At 39.6% G+C, this 24,942-nt stretch overlaps 1 protein-coding gene across 2 annotated transcripts in view; it reads right to left on the bottom strand.

Annotated features, from left to right (window-relative positions):
* Positions 1-24,942, bottom strand: part of HSD17B4 (hydroxysteroid 17-beta dehydrogenase 4) — a 60,325-nt gene that overhangs the window by 23,935 nt on the left and 11,448 nt on the right. For both annotated transcript variants that reach the window (XM_071581512.1, XM_071581513.1), the window contains exons 8-17: positions 24,483-24,670; positions 23,040-23,131; positions 22,400-22,424; positions 20,722-20,850; positions 8,187-8,293; positions 7,275-7,508; positions 6,749-6,800; positions 5,377-5,448; positions 3,997-4,100; positions 1,639-1,704 (exon numbers count right to left, since the gene is read on the bottom strand). In XM_071581512.1, the coding sequence (XP_071437613.1) occupies positions 1,639-1,704; positions 3,997-4,100; positions 5,377-5,448; positions 6,749-6,800; positions 7,275-7,508; positions 8,187-8,293; positions 20,722-20,850; positions 22,400-22,424; positions 23,040-23,131; positions 24,483-24,670 (1,069 nt within the window). The remainder of the gene's footprint in view (positions 1-1,638; positions 1,705-3,996; positions 4,101-5,376; positions 5,449-6,748; positions 6,801-7,274; positions 7,509-8,186; positions 8,294-20,721; positions 20,851-22,399; positions 22,425-23,039; positions 23,132-24,482; positions 24,671-24,942) is intronic.

Genomic DNA, 24,942 nt, shown 5'->3' with positions numbered 1-24,942 from the left:
AAAAAGAAATTTGGAAAATTTGATGCAATTTGTGTGCCAGCTTCCGTTTTTTTTAAAGATGATTTTAGGCAGTCATGTGTCATTCCACAGACACAAAAATGTAAAATCTTAGTAACATTTTACCAAGCTGTCCTTCACATGAAAGCCGGTATTCCTGCCCATAGAGTTCCCAAGTTCTATTCATTCCCCCTCCTGTACACAGCCATCATCACTGAAGAACAAATGCCAATGAATAATTTGCCAGATAAGCTTTCTTACAACTATCAAAATCCACTGTCTGTTGTTCCTCTAAGTTCTAAATGGAGAGATATTCTCTTTATATGTATCTACCTGTCAGAGTAGATCTTAAAACAAAACAAGGGTAGTGGTTCCCATTAGCACTTTCTTTATTTCTAAAAATCAATTCTACAGTAACAAAGTTTCCCAACTTCTGCATTATAGGGTTATTACCCTCTTCTTTTAACTCATGAACTTAACACTTTATGTATAATAACAATTTCAGACATAAGGGTTTAAGGCTCAGAAACTAAGATTACTGGATGAACAAGGGGATCACAAATACCATGTAAAAACTGATGGGCCTGGAATCAATAATATAATCAAGGAGAGAAGAATATGAGCAATGGTTCCAACATTCAAAGCAAATACTTTTAACTACCAGGTGATTAGAGATGCTGTATCTTATCTAATAAAGGGTCAGCTGCTAGAAAGTACCTTCCACTACATTTCCCAGAAACAAAATACTCTCTCCCTTATTCACTGCTCCATGCTCAACTTCCCCATTTACATGAAGCCTCTTCAGAAGAATTAAGACATCTGTACTTCCTAGACTGATGCTATGGATTTTTGTATGCACCAGTGACATCAGTGACAGAAATGGAAATGCTGATCCAGACCCTTTCCTGGTTTAAGTGAGTAGGGTTAACTTGGACTTCAAGCACGGGAATCAGCTGGATGAGACTTAATTACTCTGTATATAATCAGAGAGAGGCTAAGCAGACATCTCAGTTACCACATTTAAGCTAATGCTCAACATTTTAATTCCATCTCCAAAAGCTATAGCCTTCTGCCATGACTAAGTTCTTTTGAAAACACCACTCAGTATCTTATAGTGGTAGCTCCAGACCTCCCTTTCTTATTTGTCTGACACTTGCACAGGTGAACCAGTGGGGCAGTGGACAGATAGAAACATACCTCAACAGGCATCTGCCAGGATTTCAGGTTTCCCTGACTCCTTCTGCTACAGGAATTTAACCTTTTCAAAACTGTTAACTACAAGTAATTTATTTTTTTTGTCACAATGTGTTTGTTTGCACCATGTAAACTTCATGAAGTCTGAACCATTTTTGCCAAAGTGAAACAGAATACAAATGTTAATTTCCTCCTATGTAAAATTTGTAATAAAAACTATTCAATTTCATCAATCTTAACAAAAGAATGCTTTACACAGTACATTGAGCATTGTCATAAGTTGGAGAAATTTTACCTTTATAAATACATACACTCACACACACATACACATAAAGACACAAATACCTGAGGTATTTCAGAAGACCTGAGCTACTAGTAAACATCATGTAAGACTCTTTTCTCAAAAAAAAACAAACATTTTGACACCTAAATCATAAAAAGCTTTACCTGATCAGATGTTGTGACATCAGAAATTACAGCATCAGGGGGTCTCTTTGGTGGATTTGCTGTTAACTAAAATAAAAGTAATAGTATGATCAATATTTCACAGCAAAAATCTTTTATTCATACTCAATGGCAGAATATGTCAAATATGTATAAAAAGAAACAATATTTACCAATCTTTAGGTTTCTCCTACCCTTTCTACATGTGCAGACAAATAGAAAAAGGTTTTAGACCAGAAAAAGTCTCCTCTCAAGGTTAGCTTTACAAAGATAGTGATCCTGAGGCATCAGATCTTTACCTGTTACAAGCGGTAAGTTTGATGAAATTTCTCCCAAACTATTCAAAAAAGCTCAAGCAAGAATTATTCACTTAGAAAAAACAGTTGTCTCATAGAGCATTAATGCTTTGGAACACAGATATTAAAATGAAGCTTTTAAAACAATACTTTAAAAATCACAATAAAGTACAAAATTACGTACTACTTCACTCATGGACTATGTTACATCATTTTTCACCTTTAAGAAATCAGAAGAAACCAAATGCTATGTAGTTTCACATCTAGTAAAAGCAAAGGGTCTTTCCTGTTTATTAACAGCAAGAACACTTCTTTGGTGGAAGAACAACTTGGGCAGAAGGGGATGATAACAGCACTCTTGCTTTTGTCACTTCAGAGAACCACAACGGACCTACACATTAATCAGCCTGAGAAGAAGAACATTACCTAAACATGTTTTCAAAACAATAATGGCTTGGCATTCTATTTACAGAAACTCAATCTGATTTACTGAGTCATTAAAACTGGCCACCATATGAATAATCAATGAAACCCCTCTGCCAGTAGGGTAAGAAAATCCCAGCTCTAGATGAGAGATGTGACTTACATAACATCGAAGGCTTCAACTTGGAAATATGTTTCACTTAACTTGCAACACAATTGTCAAGTACAATGAAAATGTAAAGTGAGAAAAAGACACATTATAACATATGTCTGATTGGCCTGGGGTTCCTTTTTGGCACAGAGGAACATGAAACTGTTTTAACTGGGAAGGTTTGCAAGGAAAAAGCAGGAAAATTTACCATTTGAAATTGGTCTCTGGCATGCAGATGCCTGTCTTGAAATTCCTATGTCATTGCGTTTTCTTAACAAGATTACATTGTGGGGGTATCACAGGAATGATTGCTGCCTGAAACAGGTATTCTTCCTATACTAAAAATGTAAAATCATTTACAGAACATTTTTGTACTTCACTAAATCTAGTGAAGAAGATGCAGCTGTTTAAAGTGCAACACTTAAAAAGTGCCAAGGCACTATACTAGACTGACTGATATCACCACTATAGGTTGGCCACCTTTCCTTTGACAATGTTTTTTTTTTACATGTACTACTATAGAAACCTTATTTCAGAAGAATTAAGAGTTCCTTCAAAGACCTCTAAACACTCTCTATAGTAATATTCTGTAAATGTTTTATACTACGCAGAGGCTTTTCCCGTTTCTCTTTGAAGCAGTAGGCATTTTAGTATTTGATTAGTAAAGCTACATATGGTAAAACTTCCATGCAATTAATACAGATTTAACTGAAAAAGTTTGTAAGTTTACACGCAAAAATCGCAGAGAATATCACCTAGAGCATTTCAGATGTATGAAACCTAGGTATTTAATTACAAATTTTCAAAAATACTGGGCTTAACATAGCCTCTATTCAATTGATTATTAACTGTAGTGCCTCAGGGCTCTAGTTCACAATAAGAACATGCAGTAACAGCTGACACTACCCTCAAACATGATATTGAAGGAGACAAAGGTTACATTGTCAGGCACCTGAATAGCTGTTTCATGCATTGGACATACACACTACAGGTTCATGTGACACTGTTTGCTACTTGCTAACCCTCTTCCAAAACACAGAAGTTCTACCCCTAACTATGCTACTTCTCTTTTCCTCTTTATGCTTTCCAAATCTCTTCCAGGCAAACACATACATTTAGAAAGAACTACACCTACTGATCTTTTCTTGAAACTGCAAGTTCAAACCTAACACTGCTTTCCATTAGGATATTCCACACCTGCAATTTCAAATATTTGAAAGCAACAATATCTCATCCATTGTGTGTTTACAACTTTACTTTTCTCTTAATTGTCAAAACAAACCCACTGGTTTCCCAAGCCTCAAACAGTACCTTTTTCCAATCAGGCTATCAGTGAACAGAAGTATTTAAATTCCATTCGAGTTCGTACCATCACACTGCTTAAATGCTAGTTTATTCTTCCTAGTTGGTAGAGCAAATATTTTTCTGGCAGTGCTGACAGAAGTTTTTACATAGTTCACTTTTTAAAAATATGAATATATGAGAATTTACCTTGGTCTTTTCTGATGTTCGTCTTCCACCAAATCCTCCGGCTCCAACAAAAAACAAAGAGAACTGATTATAACAGACTAGGTCCTTTCCACAATAGGTATTCACTGAAAGACAAAAGAAGAGGAAGGTCATATATTGTCTTCAATCTCCTTTTTCATATAGCTAGCATGTGTTGGTTGTTACAAGAGACAAGTTCATTTTCAAACATGACAAAGCTTATTTTAAAAACTGAAGGGGCAATGGTCACACTTTCAGGTTGCACAGTTGCAAATCACTTCCTGACTAGGGAAGACTAAGGATCTGTTTCAAATAACATCATCTATTTTATCTATATGAGAGCATTAAAATTAAAAAATGAACTCACGAAGTAGTGATGACATTCAAGGTGCTAAAATCATTTGACAACAGAGTGCTGAAATTAGATTTATTTCAGCACCTCTCATTGCATTAATAATTTATTTAAATATAATAGACTTGTACCATAAAATGTGATGCATTAGAAGCTATTATGAATACCTAGTAATCTGCATAAAGCAGATTACGAACTCATACAAAAAGTAGTACTAGTATCTTGTATGAAAAGAGTTTCAGAGTTTAAGGTCACTTGTTCTATTTTGAACAAATTATAGTCCTTACATGAAATTGAGATTCAGCTTCCTATTTCCATTTCATAATTATTCCACTTCTTTACACCTTGGACTGAAATTTACAGTATTGTTTGTTAATAACGTTCATTTCCAGCTGCAGAAGAAATTTAAAAACCACTGACACTCTGCTCACAAAAAGAGCTTTTGCATATTGCAGAAACAGAGAGAGTTTGTATGAGCCCATTATGAAAACAAAACACAGCTAGGAGGAACAATTGGTCAGTAAAAACCTGTTTCAAATTTTATCTGTCCACGGAAGAACTAAAAGGTCAACAGTGTTTGGACCTTCACTGCCTATTAACCTACTCTTGCTGCCTGATTTCCCAAAGGACTTTGGTATCATCATGTGTAAAGATAGTAAAATGGAAACTATGGGTTTCTGAGACATTCTGATCCCTTAACACATGCAAACATGCAGACATTCACCCCCCTACTGCAGGGGGAAGAATCTAAAATGTCTGCCTTCAGGCAGCACAAAGCAGTATTATTATTATTAAAGAACTTTGATCAGTTTTCACAGTGCACTATTCCAACTACACAGGAAGAGTGTTCTTATTTCAGTACGTTAAGTGCCCTAGAACAATTACACAGCCACATCTCACTGAGAGTTAATAAGCTAACAGACTTTTCTGTGGAAGTTATGGCAGTTACTAGTTAAAAATGGTACAGCTACTTAAAAATGAAGCCTAATAAATTTTACTGTATCTCCTTCAAAAATCATAATCCTTTTTACCATCTATTAGCAAGACTGCTCCTGATCCTTTGTCGAGAATATCAGCAACAGTTGAAACTGAAGTTAACTGCCCTGTAAGAAAAGAATGTGCACACATTGTAAGGATATTGCTCTGCGAATGAAGCCTACAGATCCTTCTTTACACTTCCTTACTAACTGACTTCCTTACCTAGCCTTATTATTATTATCATCATCATCACAGTCATAGTAATCACAATCATCACGATTATAACACCAGTGTCTGGATATCTTTGCAAATCTTTGTTTACAGAAGAGAAGGGGGTTCTGTTATGGGATTTGATTTTTAGATTTTTTCCGTTGGTTTTTTTTATAAGTTTGGGGTGTTTTTTAAGCAGAATTTTGCTATAGTTCATGTATTTGGAGCTGAACAGAAATCACATTTCAGACTCAAACTTCAAAGATAGCTCAAATCACTTAAGGATTGTTCCCAAATTTCAAGACGGCCAAGACAACCACCGTTCTTTAGAAGAGAAGCTCAGCTCAGAGCCTGACCATGAGGGTTCATGAAGTTTGTTGCTAAAGAGGTTATTGCTCAAAAAGACACAAATAACCACATCTGTTAATACATCAGCCTATGCAACACAAAAACAAAAGTCCTGGCAATCCATCACTAATTATCAGACTTCTCTCAAGTTAATATAACTTGAACACATCCCTTTTTTTGATTTCAACAAGAAATCCTGCCATTTATTTGTGACTTGCAGTATTTCTGTTCTTGTACACTCTTGAAAACTTAGCTTCTAAAAATTACTAGCAAAGAAATCTGGACACATGCATACAGATCTTGAATGAGTCTAAACAGCATTTCTCAGTGTAATCTGGGAAAACACAGCCATATGTGACAAGAGCTTGCTACTGCAGTAACTAATAGCTTGAGAATTTTGACAGGAAGACAAGTAATTGCTTTTTGTCCTCGTTGTTCAGATGTCAATTTGTTCTTTACACACGTAATTTAAATCTTATCCTCTTACAGGCACACAGGTGCAATCAGTGTTTAAGAAGTTTTAGGTAAACATCTCAGAAGTTTTATGCTACAACATTACTGAAAGAATTAAAAGTTCTGGTAGTTGGTATCACATTATATGAATAATACATAAGTATGTAGTGTATTTGCTTATTATGTCAAAGATTAGGCATACTTTACTATATAATATAGAAAACCAACACATGATCCCAAGGACAGTTTCAGAATTCTTCAGTAATACAACAAGCTGTATCCCTTCTCCAATACTCCTTGTAAAAAGAATATGCAATAATTCAGTTTGAAACAGTTTCCCTATTTCCATGTACAATATGGCTATAGGAACTGTTGTCATAGGGAAAAACAAATCAGCAACATGAAAGAACTGACCTGAGGTTGGTAATGGTTTATACAGCTCCAGATATTGCTCACCATGCAGCATCTGTGTAAAGAAAGACAGCACTGTAACAGCAATCAATGTGTTGCTGTCTCCCCCAAGGCAATACACAAGTATTTTAGAAAGTGATCAAACCAAAGCAATTTTTTTAAAAAAAGCCAAAACAAACAAAAACTAGCAACAACAAAGGAACAACCACTCAAATGTTCTTCTATGATTTTTCTAACTTCCATCACCAAAATATTTTCAAACAAAGTATTAAACTTTTGTGGTTTAAAGAAAGGATACTGAAAACACAGATTAAAATGTAATATAAAATATATCATTCATGTCATCTTAAGAAGATACATGTTATATATGTGCAGTAAATGAGGAATTTTTTAGGATGTACAAAACCAGAACACTGTATTTTTCCTTTCTATAACAAAAGAAACATAACAGCCTCATAAAAATACTAATTAAAGTCATCTTTCAGTTACATGACACACAAGTAAAATTAGCTACTTAACTCTTCCATACCTTTGCAAGATCAATATTTAGTCCTGGAAGAGAAGGAACACCATCAAACATTGAAGTCTGAGCAGGAATTACTCCAAAGCTAGGTAAACAGCAGAACTCTTCACTTCCTTCAAAGAGAAATTTTAGGTGATCTGGATCCTTAGTTGACATTCCCACACCAAGGGCATATAGAATAGGCTCTAAGTGAGTATATTTATACACGTTGGTAGCCAATTCACGGCCAACAATGCTTGCCTGGAAATTAAAAGTCAGCATAAAAGAAAAGTTAAAAATAGTTAACATTAAACTTGCATTCTTTCTGTAATTCTCATACAAAACAAACTTCATATTTGAGTATTTTCTTTATAGCCACATGTAAACATGAAGTATGACTAATCAATACAGTATAAAACATTAATGTATTTGTTGCAATACAAGCAACCCAAATGCAATGTATTATACCTTACTGCAAGCAATTTACTTAAAGAATAAGTAGTATACCTCCTTAAAACTGCACTCCCAGCAGTGCATAAGAATTTTTCAAAAACAAACAACAAATGAAATAGTTAACACTGTACTAAGACTGAAACAAGGAAAAATTATCCATAGAGAAGTCAGAGCAAAATGACATTGCTTAAAAACACCCAAGCCCTGCCCCTTTCCTTAAAAATACCATAATTAGAGAGGCTTAACAGAACTTAAAAGCACTTAAATTCTGCATTATCCAGTCTGTGCACCCATTAAGTTTTCCAGTCATCAATAAGAAAAATAAAGAGTGCAGTCTGGAGATGTTTCTTATTCTGTTTCCTCGCTTCACTGTTTAAAACCCACCATTTTTTTTGCAGACAGCAAGTCGGAATAGAAGCAACACAAGACACTTTGCTCAAGGTTTTCACATAGCTTTGAATGCATCTGTTAGACAGATGTACTTACCATGTCAACAGATGAAGAGGCCACTGATCCAGAGCTTGTGGAATTCATAGAAACATTCCCTTGAGACTCTATCTGACTTAGGGCATCACTCAACACACTTATGGACTCTAGAGAAAGGAATTGAAAAAAATTCAGTTATAAATATCTACAAATGAGACACCTCAGCTAGACACACAACAAACACCTCAGCAAATGAGATATAGTCTGGTATTTCTCCATCAATTTTTAAACACAGTAAATATACATCTGCAAACTGAGCATAGTCCTGCATTTTACAAGCATCTACAACCTCAGTGTAAGTGATTTCTAGACCAGTTCCATCAGTTGTGCATCGACCAGTCAACCATGACACCTATCTGAATGTGTCAAGGAGAAGATAATTAACACTGTATGCTTCAACTGTCTGAGAAGCAAACATCTGAAAATTACTACTGCTTTTCTTATCTTGGAAATTATTTGCAATCTAATCTCCTGGCTGTTACCCTTTTTCCTGAATTAGACAGACAGACAGATAGACAAACAGACAGATATATAGACAGACAGACAGACAGGCTTGATCAATGACAAAAATACAAGTGAGACAATGTACAGCTGAACTCAGCTATGGTAAAGGCAGGCTATCAAGAACAGCTTGTTCCTTGAAGCTCAATATGGCTAAAATAAGTATGAAACACTGAAAGAATACAAAAAAGGTGATGAAAATCATGCACAGAAAAAAAAAGTGCTTAAATTAGAGGCATGAAAAATCATTACTTAACTACCTTATCCTGGAGTCACTCCACTCCACTTCAAAGCCTCTATGCCCATAATGACGTGCACTGACACGGTGTTGCTCTATCACACAACCCTACCCTAAGTACCCTACAAGTTAACTGCATGACCTCTTGTAGAATCCTGATCCTGATCTCTTGTTTACTAGTCTCACTGCCAGAATCATCATGTTTTATTTGTGGCCCAAATCTTGAGAAGAAAAAGGAAATTCTAAGAAACAAATGTATGTTGTCACCTCTCCTGTGAAGACATAATATGAAAATGTGCAAACCAAGATTTTTAATTTCTAAGAATCTCTTTTATCTCTTTGTTCTTCATGAAATGAATAAAATAAAAGAAACCAAACCTGAGCTGCTGGAAGAAGTAACAACGTTTCTACCTTTTCTGCCTGAACCAAAGGAAGGTTTCATACTGCTTTAAAGTCTTCTCAGGAAAATACAGGTTGGACATCCAAACCCGAATGTTTCCTCAACTTAGCATGTTCACAACCTATTTCACAGAAGAATATGACAATCACCTTAAGTGGTGAAATCCAAAGATTAACAACACATGTAGATGAAGTGTCATAATTAAGACCAACACCATAAAGGTAATCTGTAAATTAATAATGGTATAGAATGCTACATTCCGCTTTTCAAAGAGTCTTTCTTCCAGAATGCATGACATGACTGGACCATAAAATTGGTGAGATGGTTTGTTTCTGGCTCCACACTAAGGGGATCATAGAACCACAGAAAAGCTTGGGTTGGAAGGGACCTTTTTAAAGATCCACTAGTCCAACCCTCTCTCAATGAGCAGCGACATCTTGAACTAGATCAGAGCCGTGTCCAACCTGACCTTGAGTGTTTCCAGGTTTGGGGCACCGAATACATCTCTGGGCAACTATGCCAGTGTTTTACTGCCTCTATTGTAAAAAAACTTCTTCCTTCTATCTAATGTAAATCAACCTTCTCTTCATTTAAAGCTATTACCCCCCGCCCTACCACAACAGGCCCTGCCAAAAAGTTCTGAGCAACCTTTAAGTACTGAAAGGCTGCAATAAGCTGTCCTCGAAGTCTTCTTTTCTCCGAGTTGAAAAAAGCCAAGTCTCTCAGCCTTTTCTTATAGGAAAGGTATGCCATCTCTTTGATAATTATTTTGGCCCTTCTCTGGACTTGTCTTTCCTGTGCTGAGAACTCCAGAGCTGGATGCTGACCTCCCGTGGCCAGAATTGCCTCCCTTGACGTACTGGCCATTCTTCTTTTGATGTACCCCAGGATACAATTGACTTTCTGGGCTGCGAGTGCACATGGCTAGCTCATGTCCAACTGTTCACCCACCAGCACCTCCAAGTCCACTCACAAGTAGGGATGTTTCTGATGCCTTTATCCTGTATTGATACTTGCAGTCGCCCCAGCCTGAGTGCAGCACCTTGCATTTGGCTTTGTTGAAGTTCACGAGGTTCCCATGGGCTCACTCCTCAAGCTTGTCCAAGTTCTTCTGGAAGGCAACCCATCCCTCTGGTGTGTCAACCATCTCACTCACCTTGGAAAACCCTCAGTACATTAGCAGAAGGTGCACTCAATCCTTCCATCTATCTAATTGCTGAAGAAATTAAACAGAATTGTTCACAAGACAGGTTTCTGAGGGACACAACTTGCCCCTGATCTCCATGTGGACATTGAGCCACTGACCACTACCCTTTGGCTGTGAGCATCCAACCAACACCTCATCCGCTGAACAGTTCAAATTCAACTCTCTCCAGATTAGAGAAGGATGTTGTGGGGGACTGTGTCAAAGGCTTTAAAGAAGTTCAGATAGATGACATTCATAGCTCTTGCTTTTTCCACTGATGGAATCACTCTATCATAGAAGAACATTAGGTCAACCAGGCAGGACTTGCTCTTGGTGGAGCCATGCTGGCTGTCCTAAATCACCTTGTTCTCGACGTTCTTCACAGGCTGACAGGTTGGCAATTCTCAAGGTCCTTCCTTCTAACGTTTTTTGAAATGTACGATGTGGTGTTTTTCACCCTTGACGTCAAAAACCTCAACAAAATTTGGGGGTTTTTCAAACCATGGCCTACGGTTACAGTTGTCATCAGCAACAATACTTGACCTGCATCACACCAGAATGATTTAGTAACACATTCACTGATTTTTCAAACATGGAATCTTCTTTCAAGGACTTTTAGGTTTGTTTCTGACAGCCACCAACTGTGTGAGATATGTCTATGGTTCTAGGACCAAACATTTTGAGAGGTGTCAGCAAAGAGTGTACATTATTCTTTATGTCTCAAGATGGTTTTCATTCTTTGATATCCCTTTGGATTGCCTCAAGATGTTTATGCAAGTTATTAGAACATCATCAAATACAGACAGCAAAGCTGATTTGTTGTTGTTGTTTATTTTTTAATAAAGGGGGAAAAAATGTTTCTTTCTCCCCCCCCTTCCCTGAATTACTATGTTACGTAACTTTTCCAGTTAAGAACTCAACTGCTGACATTTTCCTAGAGCAGAGTGCAACTGAAATGTTTCAACACATTAATTTGTTTCAGTCTTCACGGCATTTCTTCTGCCTAGCATAAGAGATTGGACCAGTATGGTGTTATATTTACAGCAATATTTTAGTAGATATGAATCTTTCATGCAGAATTACACTTTTAATGAAAGAGTAAATTAGATTACTGCATTAGGAGGTACAAGGGTTATGATCAAATACATTGTTATGAGCTAACAATGCAATATGAGACTATCAAAAAAGAAAGATAAAACATTCAAAATTACTGATAAGTGAGGTTTGGACACTGTAAAAGATGTCTTTATTTTGCAATAATTTTGAGTACTGGCAGTGAGGAGGAAAGAACAGAGTGGGACATGAGTTTTTAGACATGTAAACACACAGGATGTCTGAAATTAATGTTTCAGCAGTGACAATTTGTACATTTTAATACTCCACAAACTGAGGAAGGTGCTATTTAATACAAGAAACATATACGAGAGGGTATAATTTTGGTAGAAACAAACCCAGTAGGAAACTTTTTCATTAACATAATTATTTTAGTACTGGTATCTGAGTATTTTTTAAATTGTTAGACTGACAGTGAACATTAAAACCTTAAATGCCTACTATCCCAGAATGGTCTGCTATTACGCAGCAAATGATTAGCAGACAGCAGGAAAAGATTAACCTGGAGAGCAAAGGTTGAAAACAATCACAAGAAAGGCTATCTCTTCCCAAAAGTATTCCTCTCACTTTCCAATTAGAGAACATTGCATATGAACCATATCACTTAACAATGGAAGAAACAGCACCAGTATTTAAACCCTTTTTAAATACATATTAAGAAAGCTGACATTGATGCCGGAACACTGTCTCGGTTTGAGGGGAAAAAACCAAAATGTTTTACCCACAAGCAGGGGAGGGGCCTCCTCCACGATAATCACACCACTCTTTATCAAATTTAAGAAAACCCTTTCCCTGAGGCAGGGTTGATCCAGACTGTTTTCCCTAGCATACCTCTCACATGTATTACAGGGACTTTGTCTCCATCTACAGTGTGAAGGGGTTCTGATTGGGCAGGACCGGCTCGATTGACAGAGCCTCTAGTGTTGACTAGCCATGTAGCCTTTGCTAAGTGTTGATCCCAGTGTTTGAAAGTCCCTCCACCCAACGCCTTCAAAGTGGTTTTCAACAGTCCATTACACCGCTCAACTTTCCCGGCAGCTGGTGCATGGTAGGGGATATGATACACCCACTCAATGCCATGTTCTCTCGCCCAGGTAGCAACTAAGCTGTTTTTGAAATGAGTTCCATTATCTGACTCAATTCGTTCTGGGGTGCCATGTCGCCACAGCACTTGTTTTTCCAGGCCTAGGATGGTGTTCCGAGCAGTGGCGTGAGGCACTGGGTGTGTCTCCAGCCACCCTGTGGTTGCTTCCACCATGGTGAGCACATAGCGCTTGCCTTGGCGGGTCTGTGGCAGTGTGATGTAGTCAACCTGCCAGGCCTCCCCGTACTTATACTTATCCCAGCGCCCACCATACCACAGGGGCTTCACTCTCTTAGCCTGCTTAATGGCAGCACATGTCTCGCAGTCGTGGATAACCTGAGAGATAATGTCCATGGTTAAATCCACCCCTCGGTCTCGTGCCCATTTATAAGTGGCATCTCTGCCCTGATGGCCCGAGGCATCATGGGCCCATCGAGCCAAGAACAGCTCTCCCTTGTGCTGCCAGTCCAGATCTGTCTGTGATACTTTCACTTGCGCAGCTCGGTCTGCCTGTTGGTTGTTGAGATGTTCCTCATTGGCCCGATTTTTGGGCACGTGTGCGTCTACGTGGCGGACTCTCACAATCAGCTTCTCTACTCGGGTGGCGATGTCTTGCCATATATCGGCAGCCCAGATGGGTTTCCCTCTGCGTTTCCAATTGGTTTTCTTCCATCGGTCTAACCATCCCCAGAGAGCATTGGCCACCATCCATGAGTCGGTGTAGAGGTAAAGCTTTGGCCATTTCTCTCGTTCAGCAATGTCCAGGGCCAACTGCATGGCTTTAAGCTCTGCAAACTGACTCGACCCACCTTCTCCTTCAGTAGCTCCTGCAACTTGTCGGGTGGGACTCCAAACAGCTGCTTTCCATTTGCGATTAGTCCCTACAATGCGACAGGAGCCATCGGTGAAGAGGGCGTAGCATATTTCTTCTTCTGGCAATTGATTGTATGGTGGAGCTTCTTCCGCACATGTCACCTGGTCTTCCTCTTCATCTGCTAGAACAAAATTTTCACCTTCAGGCCAGTTCGTGATGATTTCCAGGATCCCAGGGCGATTTGATTTTCCTATACAGGCGCGCTGCGTAATCAGGGCAATCCACTTGCTCCAGGTAGCATCAGTGGCGTGATGTGTAGAGGCAGCCTGTCCTGACAACATCCATTTCAGCACTGGTAGTCGTGGTGCCAGAAAGAGCTGTGCTTCTGTTCCAATCACCTCTGAGGCAGCTTGAACTCCTTCATAGGCGGTTAGGATCTCTTTCTCTGTGGGGGTATAGTTGGCTTCAGATCCTCTGTAGCCTTGGCTCCAGAATCCAAGTGGTCGGCCTCGAGTCTCACCAGGCACCTTCTGCCAAAGGCTCCGAGACAGGCCATTATTCCTGGCGGTGGAGTAGAGCATGTTCTGTATGTCTAGTCCTGTCCTGACTGGTCCAAGGGCTACAGCCTGAGCAATCTCATGCTTGATCTGGTCAAAGGCTTGTTGCTGCTCAGGGCCCCAGTGGAAATCATTCTTCTTACGGGTTACCAAGTAGAGAGGGCTTACAATATGACTGTATGCTGGGATATGCATCCTCCAGAACCCTATGGCACCCAGGAAGGCTTGTGTTTCCTTTTTGCTGGTAGGTGGAGACATTGCTGTGATCTTATTGATGACTTCTGTTGGAATCTGACGGCGTCCATCCTGCCACTTCACTCCCAGGAACTGGATCTCTTGGGCTGGTCCCTTAACCTTACTCCGTTCAATGGCAAAGCCAGCTCCCAAAAGCATCTGGATGACTTTCTCTCCTTTCTGAAAAACCTCTTCTGCTGTGTCCCCCCACACAATGATATCATCAATGTACTGCAGGTGTTCTGGAGCCTCACCCTTCTTCAGTGCAGTCTGGATCAGTCCATGACAGATGGTGGGACTGTGTTTCCACCCCTGGGGTAGTCGGTTCCAGGTGTACTGCACGCCCCTCCACGTAAAAGCAAACTGTGGCCTGCACTCCAGTGCCAGAGGAATGGAGAAGAACGCATTAGCAATGTCAATAGTGGCATGCCACTTTGCTGCCCTGGACTCCAGTTCATACTGGAGCTCCAGCATGTCCGGCACAGCGGCACTCAGCGGTGGGGTAACTTCATTCAAGCCACGATAGTCCACAGTCAGTCTCCATTCTCCATCAGACTTATGCACAGGCCAGATGGGGCTGTTGTAGGGTGAGTGGGTTTTGCTGACCACCCCCTGGCTCTCCAGTTCACGGATCATCTTATGGATGGGGATCACAGCATCGCGGTTTGTTTGGTATTGCCGACGGTGCACTGTCGTGGTGGCAATTGGCACTTGCTGTTCCTCAGCTTTCAACAGTTCAACAGCAGAAGGACTTTCTGAGAGACCTGGCAATGAGTTCAATTGTTCAATCCCTTCTGTCTGTACAGTGGCTATTCCAAAAGCCCATCTATGCCCCTTTGGGTCCTTAAAATATCCACTCCTGAGGTAGTCAATGCCCAGGATACATGGGGCGGCTGGACCAGTCACAATGGGGTGTTTCTGCCAATCTCTCCCTGTCAAGCTCACTTCTGCTTCTAGCACAGTCAACTCTTGAGATCCCCCTGTCACCCCAGAAATAGAAATAGTTTCTGAGCCCACATGTCCTGATGGCATTAATGTGCATTGAGCGCCAGTATCAACCAAAGCCTTATACTTTTGTGGGTCTGATGTACCAGGCCATCGAATCCACACAGTCCAATAGACACAGTTGTCCCGTGCCTCTACCTGGCTAGAGGCAGGGCCCCTCTAACACTGATCCTGGTCATAGCGGTCAGAACCTTTTCTCGATGAGTACACCTGGGAGGTGCCCTCCTGTGGGTCAGATTCTTGCCCGTGGGAAACTGGGACTGCACTTACTCTCACTGACCTTCTTCCATTCTCCTTCAGTTCTTGTACTCGGGCTGCAAGGGCACGGGTGGGTTTCCCATCCCACCGTCCCATGTCTTCTCCATGTTTGGCCAGGAAGTACCACATCTCAGTTCGTGAGGTCTGTCCACTCCCTCTGGCTGGGGGGCGTCTGGCTCTGACTTCAGAGGTTCTCATTCGCACTGGTGCCACTTGGAGACTTTCCCTAATTTCCTCTCTGATCGCTTTTACCTCTGCAGGCAGCGTCTTGAGACTCTCAACCAATGTCTCTACAGCAGAAATACGGGCTGCATTGGGCTGTGGGTCATGCCTTCATATATCTGCAGCTTATTTGCTACAGCGCCCACTGTTTCTTGGTTCTCTTCCCTATACATGGATGCCAGGAAATCGGTGTATTCAGCTGGCCCCGAGTGTGAAAGGTTCCACCACATATGTGGTGTGCATCTGACCTTGTCAGGGTCATTATTGGTTTGCTCACCTCTTCCAAAAAGCACGTCCATCATTGCCATCTCCCTCAGACGTAAAATTCCTTCTTCCATCGTCTTCCAAGTCTTCCTAATATGATGTTCCTGCAGGATTTCTCTATAAACAAACTTCTCTCTTACACTCGTTAGAAGTCGTGCCCAGAGTGAAAGGGGCTTTGATTCCCTCACGAACACCTGTTCAATAGCCACATCCTGGGCCAGAGCCCTCAAAAACCTGGCTTCAGCACCATCCAGTTGTAAGGTTTCACCCATAAGGTCCCAAACTCGGATCAACCAAGTCAGGATGGGCTCACCCGGGTGTCGAGCAATGTCTTTCCGCAAACTACGGAGATTATCAAATGACAATGACTCAGTGATGATCTCAGGCTCTGGGTCTGCTTGCTGTGGAGGTGCAGCAGCCCCCTCATCGTCCGCTGGATGGTCTAATTTGGTCTTATATTTCCTTTTCTGGATAGGGGCAACTTCCATAGGCTTGGCCTGTCCTCCTGGTTTAGCTTCGTCCTGCATCACTGTAACATCAGAGGTTTTACCCTCTTCCCTTTTTTTAGCCTCGTCCTGCATCACTTTAACGTCAGGGGTTTTACCCTCTTCCTTCTCCCTCTTCACTGTAACGTTGGGGGTTTTATTCTCTTCCTTTTCCCCCTTCACTGTGGCATCAGGGGTTTTATTCTCTTGCTTTTCCCCATTCACTGTGGCATCAGGGGTTTTATTCTCTTCCTTTTCCCCCTTCACTGGGCTAGGCTTCTGAATGCATTCTTGAAAAAACCTGGCCCTACCTTTAAACATTCTGTAAGCCGCAGGGATACAACCTTGCAGAAAAACCATAAAGAGCAAGATATCTCTGGCATCCAGGGAGAATTTAAACATCTCAAAAGCTGTTGTAGCAGACTTGAATGGGGAATGGACAAAGGGTTGGGAGAAGAGATTCCCCTTTGTTCCTTCCCAAGGGTCCATACTATTATCACTGAATCCCCAGAGGTAGCAGCTTAGGTTGTGGCAGGAAAACAGCCTGGAGAACACCACCCACATGACATCCAAAGGCATCAAATTCATGGCACCATAAATCCAGAGTAAGAACTCAAAAATAATTGCGGCTATTTGAGTTTTACTCATTGATTTGTTGATAAGACTTAAACCTGCCGCTCCTTTTGGCATGAATTTGTACCAACAAAAAGCCAATATATTATACAGGATGGTCCTGATGAACCCTAAACTCAAGACCCACATGGTGCCACAAAATAGCAGTTATCCTTCTTTGTTTACAAGCCCCAAACATTGGGCACCAAGAAATGTCTCGGTTTGAGGGGAAAAAACCAAAATGTTTTACCCACAAGCAGGGGAGGGGCCTCCTCCACGATAATCACACCACTCTTTATCAAATTTAAGAAAAGGAATTTTAATACAAGAAGGATAACTGCTATATATATATATATATATATGTAAACAGACTAGTGCAACCCACTTCCCCAACACCACAAGAGAAAGAAAAGAAAAACAAAACAACAACAAAACCCAGCAGGTTTTCCTCCGGGAGAAAAGGTTATACTTAAGTGTCCATGTCACAGCCCGGCTGGCTGCAGAGTGAGTTTCAGTCCCTCTCCAGCGAGACAGATGAGCAGTGAGCTTTCAGATGGACTCAGTCTCTTCCCCCTGTGTTCCCCATCCAAGAAGCAGAAAGGTACGAGCAACCAGAAGCAAATCCAAGGCAGGCAGCAGCAGCAGCGCGGCACGAAAAGTAGTCCGGAGTAGGCAGCAGCGAGACAGCCAGGAAAAACCCAGCAGTAACCAGCAGGGCAGCCTGCCTCCTTGGAGCCCACACTCCCGCGTTCTGCCGAGCCAAGACTGGGAAGAATATCCAAAAAAAAAAACCAAAAGAGACAAACCTGCCCCCACCCCAGCGATCAACAGTTAACTGCTTCTTTTGTTAACCGCTGGCCTGGGCAGTTAAGTGGTAGGGGAGAGAATTTACATAATAATCCCAAACTACAACAAACACTTCCTCTATGACATTTTTTCTTCATACACACACGCAAAGCATACACACCTTCTATGTGTTTTACATTGATTTGCTCTATGCCAGAGGTAAGCTTTTGGAGTGTGCCAGAAGTCAGCCAGCAAGAACACTCAAGTTGTGTTCTATACATAGACAGCTGCTAAAAAAATTTAAAATGGACATGAATCTAAGAGCCAATTAGAGACCTCTAAAATACTACATTTACCAAAAACCAGCTCCCATCTTCACAACTGAGGAGAAATAGTGACAGGGTACCTCATTCGGGTACTGGACATAAAGAACTCTGTTTCCCTACATAATGAAAACAAGCAAACATACTAGCTGATGAAATAAATACTATGGAATGCTGTATACTGTATACAATCTGCAGGACAGGGATGGCTGTCTTCTGCCTATATCACAAGACAATATGATTCCCTTTCCACAAGGGGAAGATTCAGACAATGACACAAGAGCCCGTAGTACACTGTGAAGGCAAGCAGAAAACACACCAACATCCAGAGCAATATGAAACTGTGACCTACTGCATCATGCACCACACATCCAGAAGCTTCTGTATCACATTTAATTTAGTCTTTCTGCTTATGTATAGAAAACAAAGTTATAAATTCCACCCACTCTTAACAGTATTACCAAAATAAGAAACAAGATTAATATCTCGGATTATAGGATTTTCTACTACATTAAAAACAAATATTTTAACTAATTGCTTTTCTGTTGTTTTTTTTTATTAAACATAATGTTTAGTATACGAATGCCTTTCACATCAAATTACTTAAATTAATGAAACCTTCAGGAAGAGTTTTAACTTGCAGATATTAGGTATTATAGCTTTTAATTTTTAATATAAGTACTCTAATTAGTTTCCTTTATTTAATAAATAGCTTTAAGCAAGAAAGTGGAGACTTTGGCAGTAGAAAAAACTTTTATTAATATTAAAAAGTCTAATTAGCTAACTTCGTCAGAATTTCCCTCAACTCATCTGCTGATTTTCAAATACAAGAAAGTCGTGCAAGAGTTCTTATTCACGCTGGCAGTATCTGTGGCTTAATGTCACTGCAAGGAAAATGCCATATTTTGGCTAAGTTCATAACAAAACAGAAGCCAAGGCATGTACACTGCATGGAAAACTCAAGTCAATGTAATTTCTTAACTGTAGAAATCTGCTATGTTGTATTGTAAGAACATTTACAAGTTCAAAATCTTGTCCAATTATTTCTCCTAATAGCATCAAGTGTCAGATGAGGAATATCACATATTCTGTGGAAGTAACTTTGAAAAGGAATTCCTTTCTACTACTCTTTCTCTGCAACAGTTTTCTGTTAGCAATCCATAAAAATAGCATTGTACATGGGACAAGCTGAATATCAGATCAGAAGATATAAAGCTGAAACTACGTTAGTATAAATACCATTCCATAGAAGGACAGAGAACATTTGGGAGCAGGACATCTGTAAGCCGAAGATCAGTAAGGTGACCTGCAGCTACTGAATGGATGGTTACATTCCCCTGCCAAGATGTGAGTGAAAGGACAAAGTATCTCCTGTTCTGGAAGCATCTAATAACATATAACTAAGGTTTTAACAAGATATCCTAAAGTATTTCATAATCAATAGCTTAAATATCTACTGTGTAGCTAAGTATCCTTGAAATGCAACTGGCATTATACATCAGGATGCCTCCTCCCTCCTGCTCGACACTCTTCAAAGCAGGCAAGGAACACCGAAAGTAAACAAAACATTTAAAGAGACAATCACCTTGGTCATCAGCCAAGGGGGCGATGTGCCCCAGGAACACATGGCACAGTAAGAACTTCTTTGCTGTGATATATCACCCGACTTAACCAGGGAGCTTTTTAATAGAGAAATGTTCACCAAAACCAAGATTCCAGGACTAAAAGTAAAACAAAATCTCTCTACTACACTGCGATTGCCCATATGTAGGTGCAATCAAATAAAACACTATTGTTAGTCTGACTCTAATACTTACAATTAACTCTCATGTTGCTTCTCTCAAAAAAAGATAAAATTATGTCTTAATTCTATAGGCAAAACCACAAAAGATTCTTTAAAAAGATCTGACCATACTGAAACAGTAAATTATTAATGTTACACATTTACAAAAGAATTCACTGGTTCTGTAGATTTTGAAGCAAAGTTTTAGCAAATGTTTGAAAGGAAAGAATTCTTTTCCAAGCTTTGCTTACCCAAACCATCCACACAGAATCAAAGAACAGATTGGACTGGAAGGGACCTTTACAGGTCAGCTAGTCCAACCCTCCTGCAACTCTCCTGAGCAGAGACATCTTCAAGTAATTAGGTTTCTCAGAGCCCTGTCCAACCAGACCTTGAATGTTTGTCCAGAAATGGGGCATGCACCTATCCAGGTAACCTGTGCCAGTGTTTCACCACCCTCATTATAAAAAACTTCTTTCTTCCATCAAATGTAAAACTGACCCTTTTTTAGTTTAAAACCACTACCCCCTGCCTGTCTCAACAGGCTCTGCTAAAGTTTGTCCCTTTTTTCTTATAGGTCCCCTTTAAGTCCTGGAAGGCTGCAAAAATGTGTCCCTGGAATATTCTCTTCTCCAGGTGGAACAACCCCAGCTTTCAATGTCTCCTTTACCTTGGATGGTTCTAGGTTTGCTGGCATTCTCAAAGTCACACACCTTCTCCCAATTATCTCTCACTGCTTCAGGAGTCATTGGCTGACTCTTTCCTCTGACAATAGCTCCCAAGGATCGCTCCCAGCGCACTAATGGGAAACAAGAGCCAGAGAGTTCAAGCAACCAACAAAGAAACATTTTGGTTCTTCAGATAACTTTCATTTAGGTCACTACTCTCAAGATCCTGAATCAAGGGAAAAGTTCTAAGTACTCTAATGTAACTCACAGTACTACTTCAAGCTGGACTAAAAGGGTTCACCACTCCTAACACTTAGAAAGCGAACAGAATTGGTTTTAATTTCACTGAAGCTACACAGACTGATTGCCCTCCAAAGTATTACATGAATTTTATGACTCCACCTAGTGAAAAGATGTAGCTAGTATTTATCTACAGACTTTCTCTTCTGACAGTATTTTGACTAGTAATGGTTAGGAATCTCCTGAAATCCATGGAAAACTATGGAAAATGTGAAAATCACTTGTCATCTATGAAAGAACATTAACATCAGTAGCCAGCATCTCCAAATGGTCTTTGAAGTTTTATTCAGTACTGTAACCAGACAGAGACTGATAAGGCCAGTGTGAAACCTGTTCTGTAAGAATAGAGATTTCTTGGTTTGCAACTAACCTGTCATGTTGGTTTTGCTCTTAATTTACAACAGACAAGGAACAAGGCCATACTGGTACCTCATTAACAACCTGATTTTATTTCAATAACAATAGCCATCATAATGATGAAAAACAAACTTTTGATTAGAGAGATTTTCAGCTGTTTGAACCTTAACTCCTTGTGGAGGGCAGCAAGACACTTTATGCTGCTGTCGTGCTTCTTTTGATCTCTTTACTACACTTCCTGGGAAAGCAATTCCAGTGTCACCACAGTTAGTTAGAAATGTACAAAATGGTTATCAAGTGGGCAAAAAAAAAAGTTTTAAGAGGAGCGGGAAATGACTTCTTCAATTAATGGCCCAACTTATTGGTGATATTCACATAGGCTAAAAAGTTAAACCTTTAATAATTACAGTATTAGGTTCAATGCACTTAGGAAAAAAAGTTCAGATATTTCACATAATTTCTTTTCTTCTCCTAAATCCTCAGTATTGTCTGTGAGTTTTCTTTACATTCATATTTAAGCTAGTTACTGGAGTCACTCAAGGCAAATGCAGTCAGCATAGCGACTGGTTATTAAAGGGCTAATTGCCTCAGCATGTTTAGAACTAGAAATTGAGGCGGAAAGTTACTAAGAAGTTTCTTGTCTACCAGCATGTGCTACTTTTATATCATGAAAAACAGAAGTTATCAAGAAAAGGCAGCAATGTATACTTAGCAGAAAAAAATGGAGATTCTTCTTGACTTCAAATTACATGTGGGACTCAAGAGCTAAGGTTACTTAGGCATATTTTCAGTTACTATTAGTTAGCTCAAAAGTGTAACAACACCCAATGTAAGTTAATAGTTTCCCCCACATGAAGTTAAATTTGTGACTTAAAATAAGCAGTTACCTCAGAATCCTAGTCTTTTGTTAATTTTCTCTTTCTGAATAAAAATGTCTTGAGCAGAGGTTAAGTGCTAAGAAAACTTGCACATTTTTAATGTAAACTCAAAAACAAGATCAATCTTGCAACATAAACTACTTACATTTTCCAATCCATCCAGCTCCCACCTGCCAAGAAAAAAAGAAAATCATCAGCTTAGCACATGCCACAAAGCAAACCTTTGGTAGTATAGGGAAACAAAACTATACTACAGAACAAATTCAAACATTATAAAAATTCCTGAACTACTGCTGGTTGTATTTAACACTCTAATTAAGTACCAGAATGTGACCAACACAAAATCAAAGTACAAAATAACAGCTTTCAACTGAGGTAGCAGTTTGATGACAATACCTATAATGAATATCATAATTATGCTATTCATCCTTCTTGCGAGTTATTTTTTTGTATTTGAATGATTTAGAAAACAAATGTCTTTTGAAGTAGTTTCTTTGGTATCTTTTTATTCTTAAAAGATGAGAGAGTAAGAATTTTAACAATCAAATTGATAGTATTTTGAGCACACACCAGAATTTAACAGGTTGTTACTGCCTGAAGTACTCATCAAATACTGGACAACAGGGTCAGCATTTCTTCCATCCATACTGAGAATGCAGTACTTCACAGAGTAATTTACTTTCATCAAAAAGGTTAAGACTGGACAGGCTGAAAAACTGATTGATTTTGGGGAAAGGGGCACAAGGAGGGAAAGAGAAGGAAGAAAGGAAAAATAAAAAAATTACCTCAAACAGACTGCCATTCTCCACACAGCTCTCGTGGCAAAGCCAAACAACTAAGGGAGCAACATACTCCGGTTTGAATGCATCAACCAGATCTAGAGCAAATTGGAAAGGGGAATTATAAAATACAAATAAAATAGGAAAAAAACCTCTACAATTTCACTGAATTGTTCTTACTCTAGAACCTTCTGATGAACTGCAGAACCAGAATTTAACCAACAGTGCTCTGTCATGAAAAGAAAGGACAAACTAAATGAAACCTTCAAGACTCATTAAATATGAACAACTGATGAGACATGTATATGCCACCAAACCCCATGACATTGCTCCTCAGACAGAGAGATGAAAGTCTGTTTAAATGTTGGGAACTCTGTGACATGCAGACTGCAAAGCCAGGTACCCTCCTAAACTTCCATCTGACAGGCAGCCAGAAACAAGGACAAGCCAGCTAGACATAAGCAATTTTCCTTTTAGTTTGCTTGCCAGTTATAAAGGCAAGACATGATGGAGATTATTGCAACTGCTGAATGTTTAAGAAACATCTCATTTGAAAATGCTGATTTTTCCAAATGAGATATAGAGAATATGACCCTTGCTAAATTCATATAGCAATTGTATTTTGGGATTTTTATTGATATCTGGTACAATAGAAAATTATCTGAAAATTGAGACACTGTCATGGAGCAAAGTGTGGTTGTCCAGGCAGCTCTAGCTTTGAAATCTGCCTAAGATCAGGGAAAAGGAGGGTAAGAGGGAAATGAAATAGGCTAATCTGGAAGAGTTTCCGGGAGAAATTTCTTTTTACAACCCCTTTTCTTCCAAATCATTTTTCTTTCTTCTGGTCATTTGCCAAAGGAATTAGTCAGTCTATTTATCCTAAATTTACACTTTGCACACAGCTGTCTCCTTAAATGTTCTTTATTCTGACTTCCCAATGCAATGCTCTGCTAAAACTATTTCAAACATTCAAAGAGTAGTAACTGTGCAATAAAGAAAAAATAGGCAACTCAGTTCACTATCATCTCCTGCTGATCATGGACAACCAAGTACACACATGACATGTTGTGCAACAGCTCAATATTTCGCAATTAGACAATATTGCAACAAGTGCAGACACCTTATGCATGTACCTGATTGCACATCTGATGAAACAAACAAGCCTTTCCACTACTGCAGGAGGGCCTTGGAAGACATTAGAATTAAACAACCTTGCCACATGAAACTGCTTTTGGAAATGAGAAAAATTGCTTCTTATCTTGTGGAAAAAGGCAGGAATTCCTCACAACAAACAAAACAAGTAAGTTGACAGTTAAGAGACAAAAAGACAGTGAAACAATTAATTACCAGAGTGCGAACTGTTAAGGATTTGGATTTTCAGAGAGATAAGAAAATTTGCTGTGCTTCAATTCACTGAAAAATATCAGTACAGGACCTTAAGTGATTCACCTTGTGGCATGACGGTCTGGGTCAGCCTGGATCCAGCAGTGGGAGCAATCGTGTTGCAGTGGATGTTGTATTTCCGGCCTTCAACTGCAATTGTGTTTGCAAGACCCAAAAGGCCAAGCTTTGCAGCACTGTAGTTTGCCTGACCAAAGTTTCCATATATTCCAGCAGCTGAGGATGTCATAATTATTCTTAAGGGAGAGGAGAGAAAAAAGAATATTAAATTACTTCTTCAACTTATTCAATTCTACACAACAGCATTTTCCACCTCTGGCATTATAGTCTCCATATTCCACAAAGCAAAAGCATGTAAGTAAGAAAATATTATTTTTTTGTTCTGCTAACCAACAGGTAACTATTTCATGTTTGATGGATAGCAAATACACGAAAAAGGCTGAAGCACTATCAGAGCAGCAGAAAAGTAACAAAGTCATGAGCCTTTCTGAGATATACTGCCAAACTA

Source organism: Pithys albifrons, chromosome Z (assembly GCF_047495875.1).
Source record: "Pithys albifrons albifrons isolate INPA30051 chromosome Z, PitAlb_v1, whole genome shotgun sequence".
Classification (NCBI taxonomy): domain Eukaryota; kingdom Metazoa; phylum Chordata; class Aves; order Passeriformes; family Thamnophilidae; genus Pithys; species Pithys albifrons.
This window is presented reverse-complemented; position numbering and strand designations above follow the sequence as displayed.